The sequence below is a fragment of the Ylistrum balloti genome, unplaced genomic scaffold (genome assembly GCF_031769215.1).
Source record: "Ylistrum balloti isolate Yb309-2 unplaced genomic scaffold, AGI_CSIRO_Ybal_v1 Utg371114, whole genome shotgun sequence".
In the NCBI taxonomy this organism is placed as follows: domain Eukaryota; kingdom Metazoa; phylum Mollusca; class Bivalvia; order Pectinida; family Pectinidae; genus Ylistrum; species Ylistrum balloti.
Window position 1 is genome coordinate 268947 of NW_026782612.1, and position 21875 is coordinate 290821.

At 35.0% G+C, this 21875-nt stretch overlaps 1 protein-coding gene and 1 non-coding gene across 2 annotated transcripts in view; one reads left to right on the forward strand and one right to left on the reverse strand.

The window, feature by feature from the left end:
- LOC132560783 (transcription factor RFX4-like) overlaps positions 1-21875 on the forward strand; it is a 37100-nt gene that overhangs the window by 9006 nt on the left and 6219 nt on the right. The window contains exons 2-12 of the mRNA XM_060225458.1: positions 7076-7195; positions 9586-9646; positions 10172-10295; positions 10892-10953; positions 12046-12123; positions 12759-12792; positions 13323-13421; positions 16858-16935; positions 18008-18171; positions 19871-19971; positions 21516-21719. Coding sequence (XP_060081441.1) covers positions 7076-7195; positions 9586-9646; positions 10172-10295; positions 10892-10953; positions 12046-12123; positions 12759-12792; positions 13323-13421; positions 16858-16935; positions 18008-18171; positions 19871-19971; positions 21516-21719 — 1125 coding nt within the window. The remainder of the gene's footprint in view (positions 1-7075; positions 7196-9585; positions 9647-10171; positions 10296-10891; positions 10954-12045; positions 12124-12758; positions 12793-13322; positions 13422-16857; positions 16936-18007; positions 18172-19870; positions 19972-21515; positions 21720-21875) is intronic.
- Positions 11225-11297, reverse strand: Trnav-cac (transfer RNA valine (anticodon CAC)). The gene has a single exon. It is a non-coding gene; the product is annotated as a tRNA-Val (tRNA).

The following is a 21875-nucleotide window of genomic DNA, read 5'->3' on the forward strand; positions in this document are numbered from 1 at the left end:
CAGTGTAATACTCTCTGTTACTGACCAGTGTAATACTCTCTGTTACTGACCAGTGTAATACTCTCTGTTACTGACCAGTGTAATACTCTCTGTTACTGACCGGTGTAATACTCTCTGTTACTGACCGGTGTAATACTCTCTGTTACTGACCAGTGTAATAATCTCTCTGTTACTGACCAGTGTAATATTATCTGTTACTGACCAGTGTAATACTGTCGTTTATTGACCGGTGTAATGCTCTCTGTTACTGACCAGTGTAATATTATCTGTTACTGACCAGTGTAATACTGTCTGTTATTGACCAGTGTAATACTCTCTGTTATTATCCAGTGTAATACTCTCTGTTACTGACATTTCAATACTCTCTGTTACTGACTGTAATACTCTCTGTTACTGTGTAATACTCTCTGTTACTGACCAGTGTAATACTACTCTCTGTTACTGACCAGTGTAATACTCTCTGTTACTGACCAGTGTAATACTCTCTGTTACTGACCAGTGTAATACTCTCTGTTACTGACCAGTGTAATACTCTCTGTTACTGACCAGTGTAATACTCTCTGTTACTGACCAGTGTAATACTCTCTGTTATTGACCAGTGTAATACTCTCTGTTATTCACCGGTGTAATACTCTCTGTTACTGACCTGTTACTGACCAGTGTAATACTCTCTGTTATTATCCAGTGTAATACTCTCTGTTACTGACATTTCAATACTCTCTGTTACTGACCAGTGTAATATTCACTGTTACTGACCAGTGTAATACTCTCTGTTACTGACCGGTGTAATACTCTCTGTTACTGACCGATGTAATACTCTCTGTTACTGGCCAGTGTAATATTCACTGTTACTGACCGGTGTAATACTCTCTGTTACTGACCAGTGTAATACTCTCTGTTACTGACCAGTGTAATACTCTCTGTTACTGACCAGTGTAATACTCTCTGTTACTGACCGGTGTAATACTCTCTGTTATTGACCGGTGTAATATCTCTATTACTGACCGGTGTAATGCTCTCTGTTACTGACCAGTGTAATATTATCTGTTACTGACCAGTGTAATACTGTCTGTTATTGACCAGTGTAATACTCTCTGTTACTGACCAGTGTAATACTCTCTGTTACTGACCAGTGTAATACTCTCTGTTACTGACCAGTGTAATACTCTCTGTTATTGACCAGTGTAATACTCTCTGTTATTGACCAGTGTAATACTCTCTGTTACTGACCAGTGTAATACTCTCTGTTACTGACCAGTGTAATACTCTCTGTTATTATCCAGTGTAATACTCTCTGTTACTGACATTTCAATACTCTCTGTTACTGACCAGTGTAATATTCACTGTTACTGACCAGTGTAATACGATCTGTTACAGTCCAGTGTAATACTCTCTGTTACTGACCAGTGTAATACTCTCTGTTACTGACCAGTGTAATATTCTCTGTTACTGACCAGTGTAATACTCTCTGTTACTGACCAGTGTAATACTCTCTGTTACTGACCAGTGTAATACTCTCTGTTACTGACCAGTGTAATACTCTCTGTTACTGACCAGTGTAATACTCTCTGTTATTGACCAGTGTAATACGCTCTGTTATTGACCAGTGTAATACTCTCTGTTATTCACCGGTGTAATACTCTCTGTTACTGACCAGTGTAATACTCTCTGTTACTGACCAGTGTAATACTCTCTGTTACTGACCAGTGTAATACTCTCTGTTATTGACCAGTGTAATACTCTCTGTTATTGACCAGTGTAATACTCTCTGTTACTGACCAGTGTAATACTCTCTGTTACTGACCAGTGTAATACTCTCTGTTACTGACCAGTGTAATACTCTCTGTTACTGACCAGTGTAATACTCTCTGTTACTGACCAGTGTAATACTCTCTGTTACTGACCAGTGTAATACTCTCTGTTACTGACCAGTGTAATACTCTCTGTTACTCTCTGTTATTGACCAGTGTAATACTCTCTGTTACTGACCAGTGTAATACTCTCTGTTACTGTCCAGTGTAATACTCTCTGTTACTGACCAGTGTAATACTCTCTGTTACTGACCAGTGTAATACTCTCTGTTACTGACCAGTGTAATACTCTCTGTTACTGACCAGTGTAATACTCTCTGTTACTGACCAGTGTAATACTCTCTGTTACTGACCAGTGTAATACTCTCTGTTATTGACCAGTGTAATACTCTCTGATAAAGACCAGTGTAATACTCTCTGTTACTGTCCAGTGTAATACTCTCTGTTAGTGACCAATGTAATACTCTCTGTTACTGACCAATGTAATACTCTCTGTTACTGACCAGTATAATACTCTCTGTTACTGACCAGTGTAATACTCTCTGTTACTGACCAGTGTAATACTCTCTGTTACTGACCAGTGTAATACTCTCTGTTACTGACCAGTGTAATACTCTCTGTTACTGACCAGTGTAATACTCTCTGTTACTGACCAGTGTAATACTCTCTGTTATTGACCAGTGTAATACTCTCTGTTACTGACCAGTGTAATACTCTCTGTTACTGACCGGTGTAATACTCTCTGTTACTGACCGGTGTAATACTCTCTGTTACTGACCAGTGTAATACTCTCTGTTACTGACCAGTGTAATACTCTCTGTTACTGACCAGTGTAATACTCTCTGTTACTGACCAGTGTAATACATCTGTTACTCTCTGTTATTGACCAGTGTAATACTCTCTGTTACTGACATTTCAATACTCTCTGTTACTGACCAGTGTAATATTCACTGTTACTGACCAGTGTAATACTCTCTGTTACTGACCGGTGTAATACTCTCTGTTATTGACCAATGTAATACTCTCTGTTACTGACCGATGTAATACTCTCTGTTACTGACCGGTGTAATACTCTCTGTTAGTGACCAATGTAATACTCTCTGTTACTGACCAGTGTAATATTCTCTGTTACTGACCAGTGTAATACTCTCTGTTACTGACCAGTGTAATACTCTCTGTTACTGACCAGTGTAATACTCTCTGTTACTGACCAGTGTAATACTCTCTGTTACTGTCCAGTGTAATACTCTCTGTTACTGACCGGTGTAATACTCTCTGTTAGTGACCAATGTAATACTCTCTGTTACTGACCAGTGTAATATTCTCTGTTACTGACCAGTGTAATACTCTCTGTTACTGACCAGTGTAATACTCTCTGTTACTGACCAGTGTAATACTCTCTGTTACTGACCGGTGTAATACTCTCTGTTACTGACCAGTGTAATACTCTCTGTTACTGACCAGTGTAATACTCTCTGTTATTGACCGGTGTTACTGACCAGTGTAATACTCTCTGTTACTGACCGGTGTAATACTCTCTGTTATTGACCAATGTAATACTCTCTGTTATTGACCGGTGTAATATCTCTATTACTGACCGGTGTAATGCTCTCTGTTACTGACCAGTGTAATACTCTCTGTTAAATACTCGTTTGAATTAAAAGATTGATTAAAGAATTTACACTGTTTACAAAAGAAATAACTCTACATTTACGGAAGTAAGTACCCGGTATTTGTTACGTATGTAAAACTGCTGTTACCAAAGAGGATATAATTAGGATTCAAAATGAGTCCACTTACCAATGTATGAAAAAGCAAAGATAATACAAATGACCATCGAGTTAATAGCACATTTTTGTTAATGTCTTTAATAACAATCGTCGATAGAATCAAAATAATGAATTTAACTTAAACACAGAGCTTTTTTGTGCTTCTTTGACTTGTCAGTGATGATAAAGGCCTACATTTTGTTACCAAGGACTTAGGAACAATAAAGAAAAGTCAAAATCGAGATAATTTGGCGTACTAGCATCATAATTCACCAAAATTAACAATTTTCATATAATTTGATAAGTTTACACGAACGTCATCAATTTGGGATTCATCGACTAACTGATACTGCATTTGAAAGGTTGCAAGAAAAAATATTTGATTTACTCAACTTGGAGATATTAAATATTCAAACCAAAAAATATAGGAAGAGCTGATATCATCGAATCCATAAATTAATATCAATGACTATATCAAGTAAAAAAACTGTACATTATCGATAAGATAGTGTAAAACAGAATCTATAACTAACCACACAAAACAGTGACTAACGAATCACCCACATATACGATATCTATCAAAGCACCAGCTATATGTTTTGTTATAGACACCAAGCCGAATAACGGATTTTCTCTGGTATGCATTCTGGAAAACCCACATCTTTTTGTAATTTCCCTTTATCTTTAAACCATTAGATGCACGCAACCGTACAGTATTTACAGGTCTCGTATTCTAACGTAAATAATGCTAAAAAGCCAATACCACGATCGCCCGCATCAAGGATAGGTTATGGTTGAAAATTGTAAATATGGACAACTAGCGGCGTGAGCTCGTGTTTAATTCAGGCCCGGGGAAACTAATCACACACGACATAGAAAAGGTTGTCTGACAGACTCAATAGGATCATTTTTCATTTCTTTAATTTCGATCTTACACACCACTTCCTCAACCAGGTGTCCCCCACTCGGCGTAAAATCCGTGTAATCACTTATTAATTTGACTACCGCAATGCACTCCGTCAACGTAGGGCCATTTCTATAGGTCTCAATGAATGTCCGTATTGTTGTGGATTCAAATGACGTTCTTCCGCACTTCATTTCGATTACTTACTGAATATGGGCTTCTGCAGGCTCTGTGACATTCCAACGAAATGGTCAACGGGTTATAATCACTGTATCCTGTCGTTTCTGTGTTTATACTGCAAAGACATTTATCAATATTTACCGTTACGTCATATATCATCAGTGTCATCGAACATATTTTTTTATTTCATTTAAAAAGGTGCTCATTTCGTCTTGTGTAGTAAATACAAACCATGTATGATATACACTAATATATACGACAGCCTTAAAAGAATCCTTGATGTAAATAATACCGGGCGGCGGCGGCGACGACGACGATGATGATGATAATGATGATGATGATGATGATGATGATGATGATGATGATGATGATGATGATGACGACGACGACAATGATTGTGATGATGATGATGATGATGATGATGATGATGATGATGATGATGATGATGATGACGACAATGATTGTGATGATGATGATGATGATGATGATGATGATGATGATGATGATGATGATGATGATGATGATGACGACGACGACGACGACGACGACGACGACGACGACGACAATGATGATGATGATGATGATGATGATGATGATGATGATGATGACGACGACGACAATGATTGTGATGATGATGATGATGATGATGATGATGATGATGATGATGATGATGATGAAACATACATTATAGAAGCAATACAAGTATATATATATATTATTAAATTTGTCTTTAAAAATCGATAAAAATACAGCGCCGCCCGCAGAAAGCAATCAAGCGTAAACAATATTTTTAAAAATCTAACATTTTGAGCGTCCAACGAATCCATCAGGATTATCAATAATCGTTTACTCGGTTTAGATCAGTAGTCTAGGTTTTCATCAGAAAAGATTGCGGCCTGTGTATCGTCTGTGCCCCGTTAACTAAGTTTTTGTATTATACATTAAATTAACTGACCATTTCTATCCTTCACATTGAACAGAAGTTGGTCTCATGTCTTATAGAAACTGCATGTCGTATCCTTTATCTGCCGAAATGTACTATCACAATCACGTGACAGCATTACTTTGATATTTTTATTGAAACATAAGATTCTTTCTGGTTAATTTATCTTTTTGAAGGAAGGGTATGTGTTCTCTGTTTCATCGACGATACATATCACGTAAACTCGACTCTAAAACAGTCAATCTCTCTGAAGGATCAATTTCGTTCAGATAAGGGTTCCCTTTATATCTCGCTTTTTAGATATTTTAAGAATAACCCATTTCCTTTTACTCATGTTTCTACTGTGATTAGGATTGTATAGACAGTTTTAATCTGATGAATCATAAGGTTAATCATTAATAATTAAAAAATAAACCAAATTACACATTTGTGTTCAGATATACCCATAAACATTGAGATGGCGAGTTACATTTCCTCCCTGTAACTTGTCACCAACTTGCATCTCCCAAATTTCAATGTTTTGATGAAGATGTTTCCCGTCAACTCTCGACATCCATCAGAGAATGAAGGACGTTACTATCTAGTTAAATTTGCCTACAAAAATCAAAATCCTCGCGGTTTATTAAAGTTTTGTGGAAAACTATCCTTGTTGGTTGTGTTCGTGAATGAGACCGAGGTAAGTTGTGATAGAGAACCAGTCCTGTTCTTGTTCCAACTCTGGTGAGATTATCTAAGCAACAATGTCGTGTTATTGGCTGAAAAGACATCGTTGCTATGTTTAAAATGATATTTGATTATTTGACAGGGCCTGTGTAACCTTAATCATAAGCTATTCGATATGACACAAAAACCAAATCAGCCAAGAGAGTGAAGAGCAACTGAGTAAAATAACTTCCATAGCCCCCTAAAATATCTTTACACCAAAATCCACGCCGATATTGTAACCGAACGAGAACTTCCGTCATTATTACGATGCAGTGGTCAATGTATTTCTCCTTTCTAACGTGATTGCCCATAGACTGTTCGAAGATCGTATCACCATCTCAACGAAGATGTTTTCAACACGTATATAGACACACAAGTGTGTTGCATTTTTTCCATTAAGAGTTTACAAATGTATTCCATTTATACCGAGTACTGGATAAAACAGGTCAAACGACTGCCATCCTCTTAGGACCCAATAATGATAGAGACCAAAGCGGGAAAACTCAAAAATCGAAATGTTTCACTGGTAGATTTTTCCATATTTCAAGAACGTTGAGAACAGATTATACCTTAAATTGATGCCGTCGTTCAGGAAAAAAACAACGGGGCTTACAAATTTGCGGCAAATCTGAGAAAATTTAGCTTTGCACTCCTGGTAGAGTTTCTCATCAGAACGTACATCCAGCTCGATAAAGCACAAAATTATCAAGAAATATAATTTATTTTATTTTCAATAATAAATATTTGTTTGTCGTCTTTTTAGATGATTGGTTTGAGCACTGTGTCGACGAACCAAAGGAACTCGATACCACAGATGAGGGCGGCGACAATCGCGATGAAAATACCACATCCGGGTTCTCTGACGACATTGACGCCAAACTAGGTAAAGGTGACTGGTTTTATATTGTTTCAAAATAGCTTACGTAACATGTTTGATATTTATTTCATATCAATTTATTTAAATATTTTTGCTTTTTCAAGAAAATATTTCCCGAACTGTTGTTTAGGCTACATTTCAATTCGTCAGATAGAACATTTGAGGAGGTGAATGTTATCTGCCGATTGTTCATTTACTAGTACATTTTTATGTCAAACATTCCGCAGCCGTGTCTTATCACTATTTTATACTGAATTGAGAAAAAGAATATGTGATCAAGGAAGAATGGTCATTGTAGTATTACAGCTAATATAATGTCACGTGTCTGACAATCTTTCTCTCTTTCTTCCTTTTTTTTGAACTCCACAAATATTCAAGTTAAAAATAATAGTCTTCCACATAAACTATTGAAAGGTATTCCGCACATCGTTGAGGAATTCAGATTGAAATTAATGTTATTGAAATATATGCCACTATTCGATGTATGATCGCACGAAACGGGGGTGGGGGTGGGGGTAAAATAAATACATTTCGTAAGTAATATAACATTAAATCAGTGTCCTTGTAACTTAACCATTAACCTCTGGGCTATTCTGTGTATTATTACATTTCACAAGCGGTTTACAAATATACCTAGAGATAAAGGAATGAATAAATAAAGAAATTAGATTAAATGTTTTCAAAACAATATGCTTACAAATCATTAAAATTTCAATAGTTCACGATAATGCTGACGTTGATCAACAGAAAGCAACCGAAGTTTTGTTTTATTTATTGTAATGACTTGTAAACTCACCAATGACTTACGTTGATACCGCAATATTTTTTTCTCTTATCTTCACTTTTCTCATGTTTGTGCATTTGAAAAATACGAATAAATTGGTTGAATAATTTCAGATCAATGTATTTTTATTTTTTCAAATGCATAAACATGTGAAAAATAGAGAGGAGAGAAAAAACATTACGGAATCAATAATATAAGTAAGGGGAAAGGGTGTTTCATAAGTTGTAATAACTTGCACCTAATCCTATTGTAATAATTTTTGCAATAAAATATGTTTAATTCAAAAATATAAGTATTTGGCTCTATGTATATTTGAATGTCTGAAGTTTTCACAAAATAAATTTCATTTCTTTTCCTCGTGAATTAGATTTAAGGACAGTTCTTCGTTATGTCTTTTGGATAACCAACATGCATACGTAGATCATCTGAAGGAGTGTAACATTATCAACTCTATCGCAGAAATCGGTCTATTTATTTATCTATTTATCTATCGATTTATCTATTTATTTATCTATTTATCTATCGATTTATCTATATATTTATCTATTTATCTATCGATTTATCTATTTATTTATTTATCTATCTATGGATTTATTGGTTTATCTATTTATTTATTTATCTATCTATGGATTTATTGGTTTATCTATTGATGTATTTATCTATTTATATATCGATTTATCTATTTATCTATCGATTTATCTATTTATCTATCGATTTATTGGTTTATCTATTGATTTATTTATCTATTTATATATCGATTTATTGGTTTATCTATTGATTTATTTATCTATTTATATATCGATTTATCTATTTATCTATCGATTTATCTATTTATCTATCGATTTATTGGTTTATCTATTGATTTATTTATCTATCGATTTATCTATTTATTTATCTGTTTATCTATCGATTTATTGATTTATCTATTGATTTATTTTAATTTTCATGATATTTTTTTTAATTATTCCAATCTGTTAAATTGAAACATATTGAAATTAATTTCAGAAAAATGTACAGATAGCATCGGTTCAGCTGTACGTGAAACGCGAAATTGAAATTGACATGTTCAAGTGTTCGCTTAAAAATATATACATGTAATTGATTTGGTATACATCAGTCATAATGGGATCAACAGGCTTTAGTTAACCACTATACAACTAAAAGTGCACGTCGGTTACAGCCATATTGTGGGGGATCCCTCTAGTTCCAAATTTGTAACACATCATCTCTTTACTTTTATCTCATCTTACACGTGTAGAATTTTTTATATAGAATTTAAGATCAAGTCAGCAGATATTTTGATAAAAATATACGAAGGAGATCTATTTTTTACAAATATTAGGAAATTGGTTTTTCTTGAAGCTATGTAAGACTATATCGGATCATTTTATTTGAAAAGTGGAAATGATATCAAGAGGGTTTAATTTAGTTCAAAAAATATTAGGCGTCATTCCTTGGAGTTATTGTGAAGATCTCGAATACAAAATGACGAAATGATGTCCGTTTATATAGAATACAAATGTATGTGTGTAAAAGTTAACAAAACGATTCGGGGATCTACCTGTAAAAACGCTGTAGTGTCGAATTCAGAAAATAATATATTTATTTCTAGGTACATTTGCGAAATTACGATCTGCCTCGAAGCCCCATTCGACACCACAGACCCTTAAATGGTAAGTCCCTGATACTTTACACATGTGTTCAACAGCAGTGATCAACGATTTCCTATTCCAAATTAATGTGTGTGGACAAGAAAATAAGACACGTCCGATATTATCACAGATAGGGACAAATTCTTTAAATCTCCGATATGACAAAGTGAAAAGATCGAGATAACTGGGTAGTAGATACAAATACAACGATTTAAAAATATTATATAAATATAAACTTTATTTATTTTACAACAATTGCGAAACAAGTTATGTTAATTTATACTAATCACTCTTTTTGGCCCCGATTTAAGCATGCCAGGGGTCTTATTGTGGGAGGAAACCGGACTACCCGGGGAAAACCCACGTGGTCGGGCAGGTGATTCCTTACCTTTTCACGTCCGTTCCGGGAATCGCACCCCGGTTAGGCTAGGTGAAAGGCGAGTGCGTTACCACTGCGCCACCATAAAAATAGAAGAAAAAAGCTGAGATAAACGTTTAATTCTTGAGCAATATAGCTCGAGATAACAGAGTTGGATTTAATTACAGGTTGGAGGATAACTACGAGATAGCCATTGGAGTTTGTATTCCTCGAAGCACCTTGTACTACCATTATCTCGACTACTGTGAGAAAAAAGACACACAACCTGTCAATGCTGCCAGTTTTGGAAAGGTGAAATATTCCGTCGGGAAGAAAGCTGTAACCTGCTTAGTAGTCATATTGGTTCTATCATTTCACTCCTCATACTATGTCACTTTTACTTTTTTTCTGAATACATATATATGTTTTTTTCTGTTTGTGTCGTAGTAAACATAAAGATAATGGCGTTTTCTGTAAACGGTCTTTTGTACTCAACAGAAACATTGTACCTGTATATAGTGCAGACTCTCTGAGTGTAAATATAGATATACAGGAAGGTGGGGCGGGGGCGGGGGCATTTCTGAATTTCTGATATTTGATGTAACTCCTTCATCATGTCTAAACAGACCAGGATAGGTCCCAGTTAAATTAACAATTACAGATTCTTAGGGATGTCATTTTACCGAAGGTTGATATACCCATTTAAAACGTGTATAAATATCACGAATAGACTTGAAATTTTAACCATATCTCTGTTGGCATGACAACAACCCTTTTATAAACAATTTGAGTGGCTGCTTTGTATTTGGTCTATTAAGGTTGATATGTTAATTGTACTTGATCAAAACCGAGTACAAGATATTATCTATTTAAATCTTTAAAACAGATAGCTTCGTCGTTTGTTCCAGATCATACGACAACAGTTTCCCCAGATAACGACCCGGAGGCTCGGTACCAGGGGACAGTCAAAGTAAGCATTATTTCCTGTCTATAAATTAATATAATTTTTATTTAATAGTTCACCTCTATGGATACAAAGTGTCTTATTTGAAATATCCACTTAGTGTATACATATCTTGACACGTTGGTATCTATCTGTTGTATTTTGTTCAATATTTTATGAAAAAGATTGAAAGTATTCCTTTATATATAAATACATATATCCAACAGATAACCTTTTCTTTTAACCATCAACTATAAAAATATGACACGAAAAAAAATTTTTAAAAAAAATGATATCTTGGTTCCGCTGGGGCTCGAACCCAGGACCTCTCGCGTGTGAAGCGAGCGTGATAACCACTACACTACGGAACCGATACATAAATGCGAGTTGCAATTTGATTAGACTCAATTACCCGTGATGGGTTATCATGATTTAAGCTATATGTTCTTGTTTGCATAATTATTTATTGATAGAAATGTTATTATTGCCAGATAACTTGACAACTTTTTTTCACGAATAAGGTTTTCTGTCCGTGGTTCAATGCGTACATGAGTGCGGGTCAGACAGCTATATATAGAATATTTCAGATATACCTTTATCACGTGGCATATATGGTCACAAACAGCTTGCGATAGCTTCGCAGCTGTTGTGATTTAACTAAAATGCTTATCTATAGCGTTGATATACGAACTACGATATTTCTTAATTGTTTACAGTCTAAGAAGTGTATTAAATATGTCTACTTTCTCTTTATATATATTTCACACTATTAAATACCCTTACTCACTCTGTAGCGCCTTTCGTTTCTGTATTGTTCGTTGCCATGAGGTGGACTCATAAGAGGCCTTCAATACGTACTAACAAAAATTTAGAGTAAGGCATTGCCACAGACAGCTACATCTGTAAGTCCGAGGCACTTGTTATCAGTTAAGGGCGTCTTGGGTATGAGAAGTCGCAGACAAGTGACCGGATTCTGAATAACGTTACTCCAATACATGTATATAAACACATGATTGACCTGTTGTATACAATGTGTAATGGCTAGTGTACATCCACAGAAATTCTTACGCATCTCGTGAATGTTTATATGTATATAATTGTACACTTTTCTACATATAGGTACCATTATTATGGAATCGGCGTGCGGGAGAGCTCTATTTACTACGAACTTATATACTCCGCCAAAGGCATTCAGAGGTATAGTCCTTGTTTGGTAATGCAATCGATTTTTTATTTTTATATTTTAATATTACATTATTTCGAATCAACAAAAGAAAGGTAACAGTTACACAGATATACATCCTCAATTTTCGGGATTTTTTTTTTGGGGGGGGGGGGGGGGGGGGGGGGACGCCGGGGGCGGGGGGGCGGGGTTGGGAGTTGATAGGAGGTTTTATTATTCATGTTTATTTCTCGCTGATCTCCTTAAACTCCTTCTTCCCCAACCAACACCAACCCCAGTTTGCATAAGAAATATTGATTTCAATTAATCATCCTAACAGTAAAACACTAATTTCATTAATTCCTAATTAGACAATACAGCAGAAAGAGTGAGTGAAAGTCATAATGTAGACATATTAGTGATTCAGTAATCAATTATCATATAATTTTCCCATGAATCATGCCAAGTTCCATATTGATGTCTTAACGTTGTTTTTGACAAATAAGTACAAATACTGACAGGCATATCGATAATGATTTCCATGATTTATTGACATATACAGACAATCAATTACATAACTAATAAACAAAACGAAGAAGAAAATCGTACCCGGAACCGTAACAGATATAAATCCGGCTCCATAAATTTACTTATTACTCTATATTTACAGTTCGGCGGAAGGTAAAAAAGAAAACGTAAAACAGGTAAGACACGAACTTATCCGGATAGCATCAGTCTAACGTTCTGAAATAAAGAAAATAGAGTTATTGAACAACATATGTTGCTAAATAACATTATTTCCTCTATATATTTTCATAAATATTTTTGAAAATGAAGAAAAAGTCATATTTATTCCTTATTTAGAAACTTACCACGTTTTGTACAAATTTCATACAACTCAAATATATTCCTAATGTAGAAACTTACCACGTTTTGTACAAATATCATACAACTCAAATATATTTCTGATGTAGAAACCTACCACGTTTTGTTCAAATTTCATATAACTCAGACCTATTTCTTATTTAGAGACTTACAAGGTTTTGTAAAAAATATTATATACCATTATCTATCAGACGCATTTCATCAATTCTTTATTTTAACTTTTACATCGGCTCAATTTGAGTTGTTTTCCTTACATGTTTGAAGGGACACGTTCCCCGTTTAATTTCCTGAAATTGTTTACATTACAATTCTAACTGACCTGCTTAACATGGAATGCGTCCTTTTTCAGATTATAGCTTACTCCCCACGATCCAAACTAGGGACATTACTTCCGGAGTTTCCCGATATCAAAGATATTCAACTACCACCGAATATTGCCGAGGAGAAGGTAAGGTCAAAAGACATACTACACAGTATATGTATTTATAGTACTGACGGAAATTGCAGAGATGGTAGGATAGAGGTTTATAATTTAGTCACCGGAAATTGCCGAGATGGTAGGATAGAGGTATACAATTTAGTCACCGGAAATTGCCGAGATGGTAGGATAGAGGTTTACAATTTAGTCACCGGAAATTGCCGAGATGGTAGGATAGAGGTATACAATTTAGTCACCGGAAATTGCCGAGATGGTAGGATAGAGGTATACAATTTAGTCACCGGAAATTGCCGAGATGGTAGGATAGAGGTTTACAATTTAGTCACCGGAAATTGCCGAGATGGTAGGATAGAGGTATACAATTTAGTCACCGGAAATTGCCGAGATGGTAGGATAGAGGTTTACAATTTAGTCACCGGAAATTGCCGAGATGGTAGGATAGAGGTTTACAATTTAGTCACTGGAAATTGCCGAGATGGTAGGATAGAGGTTTATAATTTAGTCACAATTTAGTCACCGGAAATTGCCGAGATGGTAGGATAGAGGTTTACAATTTAGTCACTGGAAATTGCCGAGATGGTAGGATAGAGGTTTATAATTTAGTCACCAGAAATTGCCGATATGGTATGATAGAGGTTTATAATTTAGTCACCGGAAATTGCCGAGATGGTATTATAGAGGTTTATAATTTAGTCACCGGAAATTGCCGAGATGGTAGGATAGAGGTTTATAATTTAGTCACCGGAAATTGCCGAGATGGTAGGATAGAGGTTTATAATTTAGTCACCGGAAATTGCCGAGGTGGTAGGATAGAGGTTTATAATTTAGTCACCGGAAATTGCCGAGATGGTAGGATAGAGGTTTATAATTTAGTCACCAGAAATTGCCGAGATGGTAGGATAGAGGTTTATAATTTAGTCACCGGAAATTGCCGAGATGGTATGATAGAGGTTTATAATTTAGTCACCGGAAATTGCCGAGATGTATAATTCAGTTACACGAGATTCGGGTTAGATAACTCTATCACGGTCACAAATTGATGAAAAATATTATTACAGCCGAAAATGTCTGATGAGATTGAACTGATAGTTCTCGAAATATTTATCAGATGAGATCGAACTCGGTTTTTTTGAAAGCTATGTGAAAATATTTTTATCGAAAGTCATCAATTAGTAATATAAGCTTATGTAATTAAAACATCTAAGTTGTAACTTCAACCTTATATGATGATTTTTTCATCACTTACGAATGAAAATGAGCTTAAATCGAGAATACGGATATTCATAATTATATGGAAAGCTTAAAGATACCATTTTATCACGGAACAATGCTGGCTCGGTGCTTAACCATACCACAGATAAGGTTATGCGATATTTGATATATTAAAAAATAAGATAATTTTGAAGGGAGTTTATGAGGAATACTTATTTATTTGGGGTGTAGATTATCTTATCAACTTGATGGCTTTTCACGCCTCATGTGCTACGTTGTGTTCGTCATGTGTCACGTATCGACTTGATGACTTATCATGCCTCACGTGTCAATTAACTGACTTGTCACGCCTCACGTGTCGACTTAATGACTTGTCGACTTGAGTTTACAAGTTTTTACAACCACGTGTTGACTCGATGTTACATATTTTAATATCCTACCATTGACTTGGTGTTACAGATTTTCATATCCTACCACTGACTTGGTGTTACAGATTTTCCTATCCTACCATTGACTTGGTGTTACAGATTTTCATATCCTACCATTGACTTGGTGTTACAGATTTTCATATCCTACCATTGACTTGGTGTTACAGATTTTCATATCCTACCATTGACTTGGTGTTACAGATTTTCATATCCTACCATTGACTTGGTGTTACAGATTTTCATATCCTACCATTGACTTGGTGTTACAGATTTTCATATCCTACCATTGACTTGGTGTTACAGATTTTCATATCCTACCATTGACTTGGTGTTACAGATTTTCATATCCTACCATTGACTTGGTGTTACAGATTTTCATATCCTACCATTGACTTGGTGTTACAGATTTTCATATCCTACCATTGACTTGGTGTTACAGATTTTCATATCCTACCATTGACTTGGTGTTACAGACTTTCATATCCTACCATTGACTTGGTGTTACAGATTTTAATATCCTGCCATTGACTTGGTGTTACAGATTTTAATATCCTACCATTGACTTCGTGTTACAGATTTTCATATCCTACCATTGACTTGGTGTTACAGATTTTCATATCCTACCATTGACTTGGTGTTACAGATTTTCATATCCTACCACTGACTTCGTGTTACAGATTTTCATATCCTACCACTGACTTGGTGTTACAGATTTTAATATATCATTCTACCATTGACTTGGTGTTCCCACCATTGACTTGGTGTTACAGATTTTCATATCCTACCATTGACTTGGTGTTACAGATTTTCATATCCTACCATTGACTTCGTGTTACAGATTTTCATATCCCACCATTGACTTGGTGTTATAGATTTTCATATTCTACCATTGACTTGGTGTTACAGATTTTCATATCCTACCACTGACTTGGTGTTACAGATTTTAATATCCTACCATTGACTTTGTGTTACAGATTTTCATATCCCACCATTGACTTGGTGTTACAGATTTTCATATCCCACCACTGACTTGGTGTTACAGATTTTCATATCCCACCATTGACTTGGTGTTACAGATTTTCATATTCTACCATTGACTTGGTGTTACAGATTTTCATATCCTACCATTGACTTCGTGTTACAGATTTTCATATCCCACCATTGACTTGGTATTACATATTTTCATAGCCCACCACTGACTTGGTGTTACAGATTTTAATATCTCATCACTGACTTGGTGTTACATATTTTCATATCCCACCACTGACTTGGTGTTACAGATTTTCATATCCTACCATTGACTTGGTGTTACAGATTTTCATATCCCACCATTGACTTGGTGTTACAGATTTTAATATCCTGCCATTGACTTCGTGTTACAGATTTTAATATCCTACCATTGACTTTGTGTTACAGATTTTCATATCCCACCATTGACTTGGTGTTACAGATTTTCATATCCCACCACTGACTTGGTGTTACAGATTTTCATATTCTACCATTGACTTGGTGTTACAGATTTTCATATCCTACCATTGACTTGGTGTTACAGATTTTCATATCCTACCATTGACTTCGTGTTACAGATTTTAATATCCCACCATTGACTTGGTGTTACAGATTTTCATATCCCACCACTGACTTGGTGGTACAGATTTTAATATCTCATCACTGACTTGGTGTTACAGATTTTCATATCTCATCACTGACTTGGTGTTACAGATTTTAATATCCTACCATTGACTTTGTGTTACAGATTTTCATATCCTACCACTGACTTGATATTATATATGTCCATATTACAGGTTTTTACCTTTATGGTGATGTACAGGACGCACTGTCAGAGAATCTTGGACACGGTCATCAGGGCCAACTTTGACGAGGTCAGTTTTTCAATACAAATAAACTTGAACTTCAATAAGGAAAGTACAGTGGATAAAGTTAATACAAATGGAAACATTTAAACATATCGGTTGTCATCTATATCAGGGCTATCATTCCGATACCACTGGGAAATCCCATGCAATAGGAGTGATGAACTTAAGCTAACTTGTTTCACATTTGTGTTAAATGTGTTGTTTTTCTTTTATTTATTTTCCTGAAGTTGTTCTGCCAAAAAATAATGAAGATTGAATGGAATTAATGTGCCGTAACTGTTGTAAAAATCATGCATCATATCGTTTTTATAACAAACAGTAAAGCTGATACCTTTATACTTTCCATTGAAGGACAAATTTGATTTAAAACATTATCTTGAGTAAACATATATTAAGTTTACGAAGAAGTCAACAAACACAACGGAACTGAAAAAGTGAGAATACTGTATAACTGGTAGTTTTAATGATTACATAATTTCCTTATGAAAACAATCCAATAACGTGACTCTATTTCACGGATTGAATTTTCGCTCTCGTTATTGTACCGCGAAATAGCGAGAATATCATCCCCGCGAAAGTACCCCGCCATAAGGTAGACCTAATCAGAACGCCTTGTCCATTTTCCTCTCCTTTTACTCTATTTATTTCTATTTTTTGACTGATTTATTTTTGTGGTTATAGCCCATAGCACCAAAATGATTAATGATAAATGAAAACTTTGATTTCAACTACTTCGTAATGCTTCAGTTTTGACCAGTGGCCAAGACTGATGCATTCAACAACTAATTTTCCTAAATGTTGACCGCTAATTTATGCTGAAGATTATGACTGATGTCATAAACATACAAAGTACCGTCGGAAAAAAAACATCGCTGAAAGAGCTGACGAGTTAGAAATACTGTCTCTGACATACTGAAGACGTATTCTGTTCTGCGTGTACCCACATTCTCTATAAATTTTAGGGATTTCATTTGCAACAGGTCGTTAACGGCTTGGTGAGTGAAGACGTGTTTTAACTTCTCCTTCGTTTGTCTCTATTTGGACCATTAGATATCATATTTTAATTGTTTTATTACAGGTACAGAGTTTTTTGCTTCATTTCTGGCAGGGTATGCCATCACATATTGTTCCTATACTGGACTACAAAACCATTGTCCTTCTCGTCGGCGTCTGTGATTCAATCCTCTACAAAGCCATCGCTAACGTCCTCATGCCCACAGTTCTACAAGCTTTACCAGAAAGGTGAGATATGTCTGTATACATCGCTAACGTCCTCATGCCGACAGTTCTACAAGCTCTGCCAGAAAGGTGAGATATGTCTGTATACATCGCTAACGTCCTCATACCCACAGTTCTACAAGCTCTGCCAGAAAGGTAAGATATATCTGTATACATCGCTAACGTCCTCATGCCGACAGTTCTACAAGCTCTACTAGACAGGTAAGCTATGTCTGTATACATCGCTAACGTCCTCATGCCCACAGATCTACAAGCTCTGCCAGAAAGGTAAGACAGTCTGTACAAATCTCTAACGTCCTCATGCCGACAGTTCTACAAGCTCTGCCAGAAAGGTAAGACAGTCTGTACAAATCTCTAACGTCCTCATGCCGACAGTTCTACAAACATTTGGGGCCTGGATGAACTATAAAAACTTATAATCTAATATTAAAAATACAACTGTTAAATCGATGTCATTTTAGCACACGGATATATGAAAACGAATCCTCTAATAGTAAAGAAAACTCAATAACAACAACTGTAACTTATTTTTTGTTTTTGTTTTAATTGTAAAGCTGATATGTAGTTATATAAGTATTCTTACAATGCAAACATTAGTCTTCATAAAACTACCAAATGAGTGTTACATATGCACTGTACTACCAATGTGTTTACAATAAATCGTATAGATACCCCTAATTAGTCAGATGTAATGGACTAGGCTTTGTTACATCATATCATAACATAAATAATTTTGTATATTAAAGGCAAAAATAGAAAATAACACTTCATTGGTAACGTAAGGGATGTGCTTGCAAACGTAGTTCCCGTTCATAAGCACAGACAATCAGACAACCTTATAAGGAATTTTCCTTTACGTTCACAGTTAGTTTACGGCTTCAAGGAAAATCATTTGCGGAAACTACAAACGAGACATCAATAAAATAACAACTTTAACATTAAATATTTTAGTGAATGGGGTGCTTCTTAAGATTCTTATTTGCCTACGGCAACCTCCGAGGACGGAAAATCCAACATGAGTGTAAACTACTGAAAATATTAGACAAAAAACACATAAACGAATCAAAACCTTTCACGATAAATATAGAATGGGACACAGTGTACAAAGTAGAGCCATCGATATAATTTGTGTATCTTCTTTGTACAAGTGATAGCCCGTTTTCTTCAGACAAATACAAATCAGTTCTTCCTTCAAAGATGTTTACAATACCATGGAAACAGAACGTTTACAACTAAATACTTCGAAGTAACGGAAATTTAACGTTAATACACAGCTGTAATTATGTTAATAATTCAATGTACAAGGTTTATTTGCTTCATTGGAGTATTTTCTAAATTGGATAAAATGTTTTTTTTCATCCGGTAAGTATAATTTCTTTTGTAGAAAATAATTTGATTTTCTTGAAAATGCGCATCACAAATCCTAAAAAGTGACTATTTTTTAAACAAATATCAGTTGTGTTTGTGACAATGCTTGTAATGTGCTGTTGTTTATTTTTTTTTTTTTTGCGATGAATGGTGTAAGTATCTATGTTACCGATCTGTCGTATTCAGCTTTAGAAAATTATGTTTAATATTTCTTCACACCCGGCGAATATTGCGAATATATCAAATTGACATGGAGTTGCTATATTATATTACAATAACACGTGTTTTAAGTATATCTGATGATCTGCAGTGCTAATAGTAGTTTCTGTTACAGTTTGACGCAAGTGATCAGAAGATTCGCTAAGCAGCTGGATGATTGGCTACAAACGGCGCTTCATTCCTTACCACATGGCGTTCAAAAAATTAAATTTGATCGTGAGTAAACTTTGTGTGCTTTGATATATCTGTATAGCTAATTGTTGTTCGCTTTTACAAAACCTACAACTGAATGATAATATGTTACCCCATATTTTTAAAATTGAATTTTGAATTTCTTTTCATGTGATTTTACCAACTTTCTTTATGTATTGATAGTGAATTAAACGACTTTAGATATCTTATTTCAAATCATTTCATAATATCTGCTGTTGAACTCAAAACTTTTCAGATAGGTTAACAACATTACATTTATATCTTCTGTAATCCTTATTTTAAAATTAATTCCAGAAGTTATGTCAATTTAAATCCCGTTTGTTGATATCTCAATAGCAGTAACAGTCACAGCATATTCAGTCTTCTGTGACATTTCATAAAATTTGGAAAGGCTTGCATTTAATAATGAGGCATACTTATTGAAAAAATTACAAATTTGTTCAGCTTTTTTGTACCGGAAAGCATAGTATAGTTAATAAAGAAACGACAACTGGTAACGCTGTGATTATTTTTGTGACTTGGAAGACAGGATAAGTTGCCAAGCAACGAAAACTAATTAAAGCTAATACTTATTCCATTTCTGTTGTAAATGTATCATTTAATAGTTAACACAACTATTTTCTGTTCTGATTGGACACGGGAGGCATGTTTATCAGATACAGAAATATGAGACTGATCATTACCAAAGAACATTAATGTCCCATGTCGATTTCTCCTCTCGACACTTTCATTGGTGTATTTATTTAACTATAAACTTTATTTATTTTTCAACCATTTAGTTAGTTCAACTTATTCTAATCACTCTTGTCGGTCCGGATGTAAGCGCGCGTGGGAGGAAACCGGAATACCCGGGGAAAACCCACGTGGCCGGGCAGGTGACACTGGTGACTTTTGCCTTTTCACTTGACATGTAACTCAGTTTCATGCGGTGTTGAGTTATAAGTTTGATAAAACACATCGGTGAATATAATTATGTTCTCAAACTACTATAGATAAATGTTTCTAATTGATCTTTATATTATTAATCATTGAAACATTTGGCTCATGATCCCAATCACTTCTTCCTTTAAGGACTGCCCATCACTAGAAACACGTGATTGCCTAAGTACTTGTTCAGTGACAAACTGAATCACTAAGGATCTGTCCACTTAACATGCATTGCGCATGTGTGTTTTAATAACATACATTCTTAGTTCATAGTTCTCTGAAGATATTTCTTCAGCACGATCGTTTTTACTTGTTAAATTCATTCTTCTTTGCAAAAAGTTTATGTATCACAATCCTTTAAAGGGTCATTATTCAGCTGTCAAAATTTCCGAACAAACCAAAGCATTTAGATCACAAAACTTTGAAATTCTTAATTCGACCCGAAATATAAAGATTTCTTGTACACATAGACGGTGTCCGTTATATAGTCACTGACAGGCAGTGTGATTCTCTTTAAAGTATGAATTTGAAAAATAATAGCGAAGTGTGTTTCTGTTGTTCAAATGAAGAACTGTCCCTTTAATATCAATGCAATATCATCATAACATCAACTTTTGCAGTTGCAAGACGCTTTGCGCAGGTCCTCCGACGTCAGACGTCTCTGAATCACCTTTGTCAAGCGGCCAGGACCGTTATACACAGTGCGGAAATTACGTCACAGATGTTAGATGATTGGCTCAACGTTGATCTTAACAGCATAATCAAACAGACTTTATATACCATGGATAACTACAGCGAGAAGGAACACCAGATAATCGTAAATTGTACGTCAAACGTGTGGTTTTATAGGTATTTATAAAATTAGGATCGTATAAAAGGCAACTTGTGTGGAACATGCTTATCAATACAAATTTAGAATTAAGAACAACATTACAAGTTGTCTTCAAACCTTTACCTGTACAAAATTTTTGGCTTTTTTA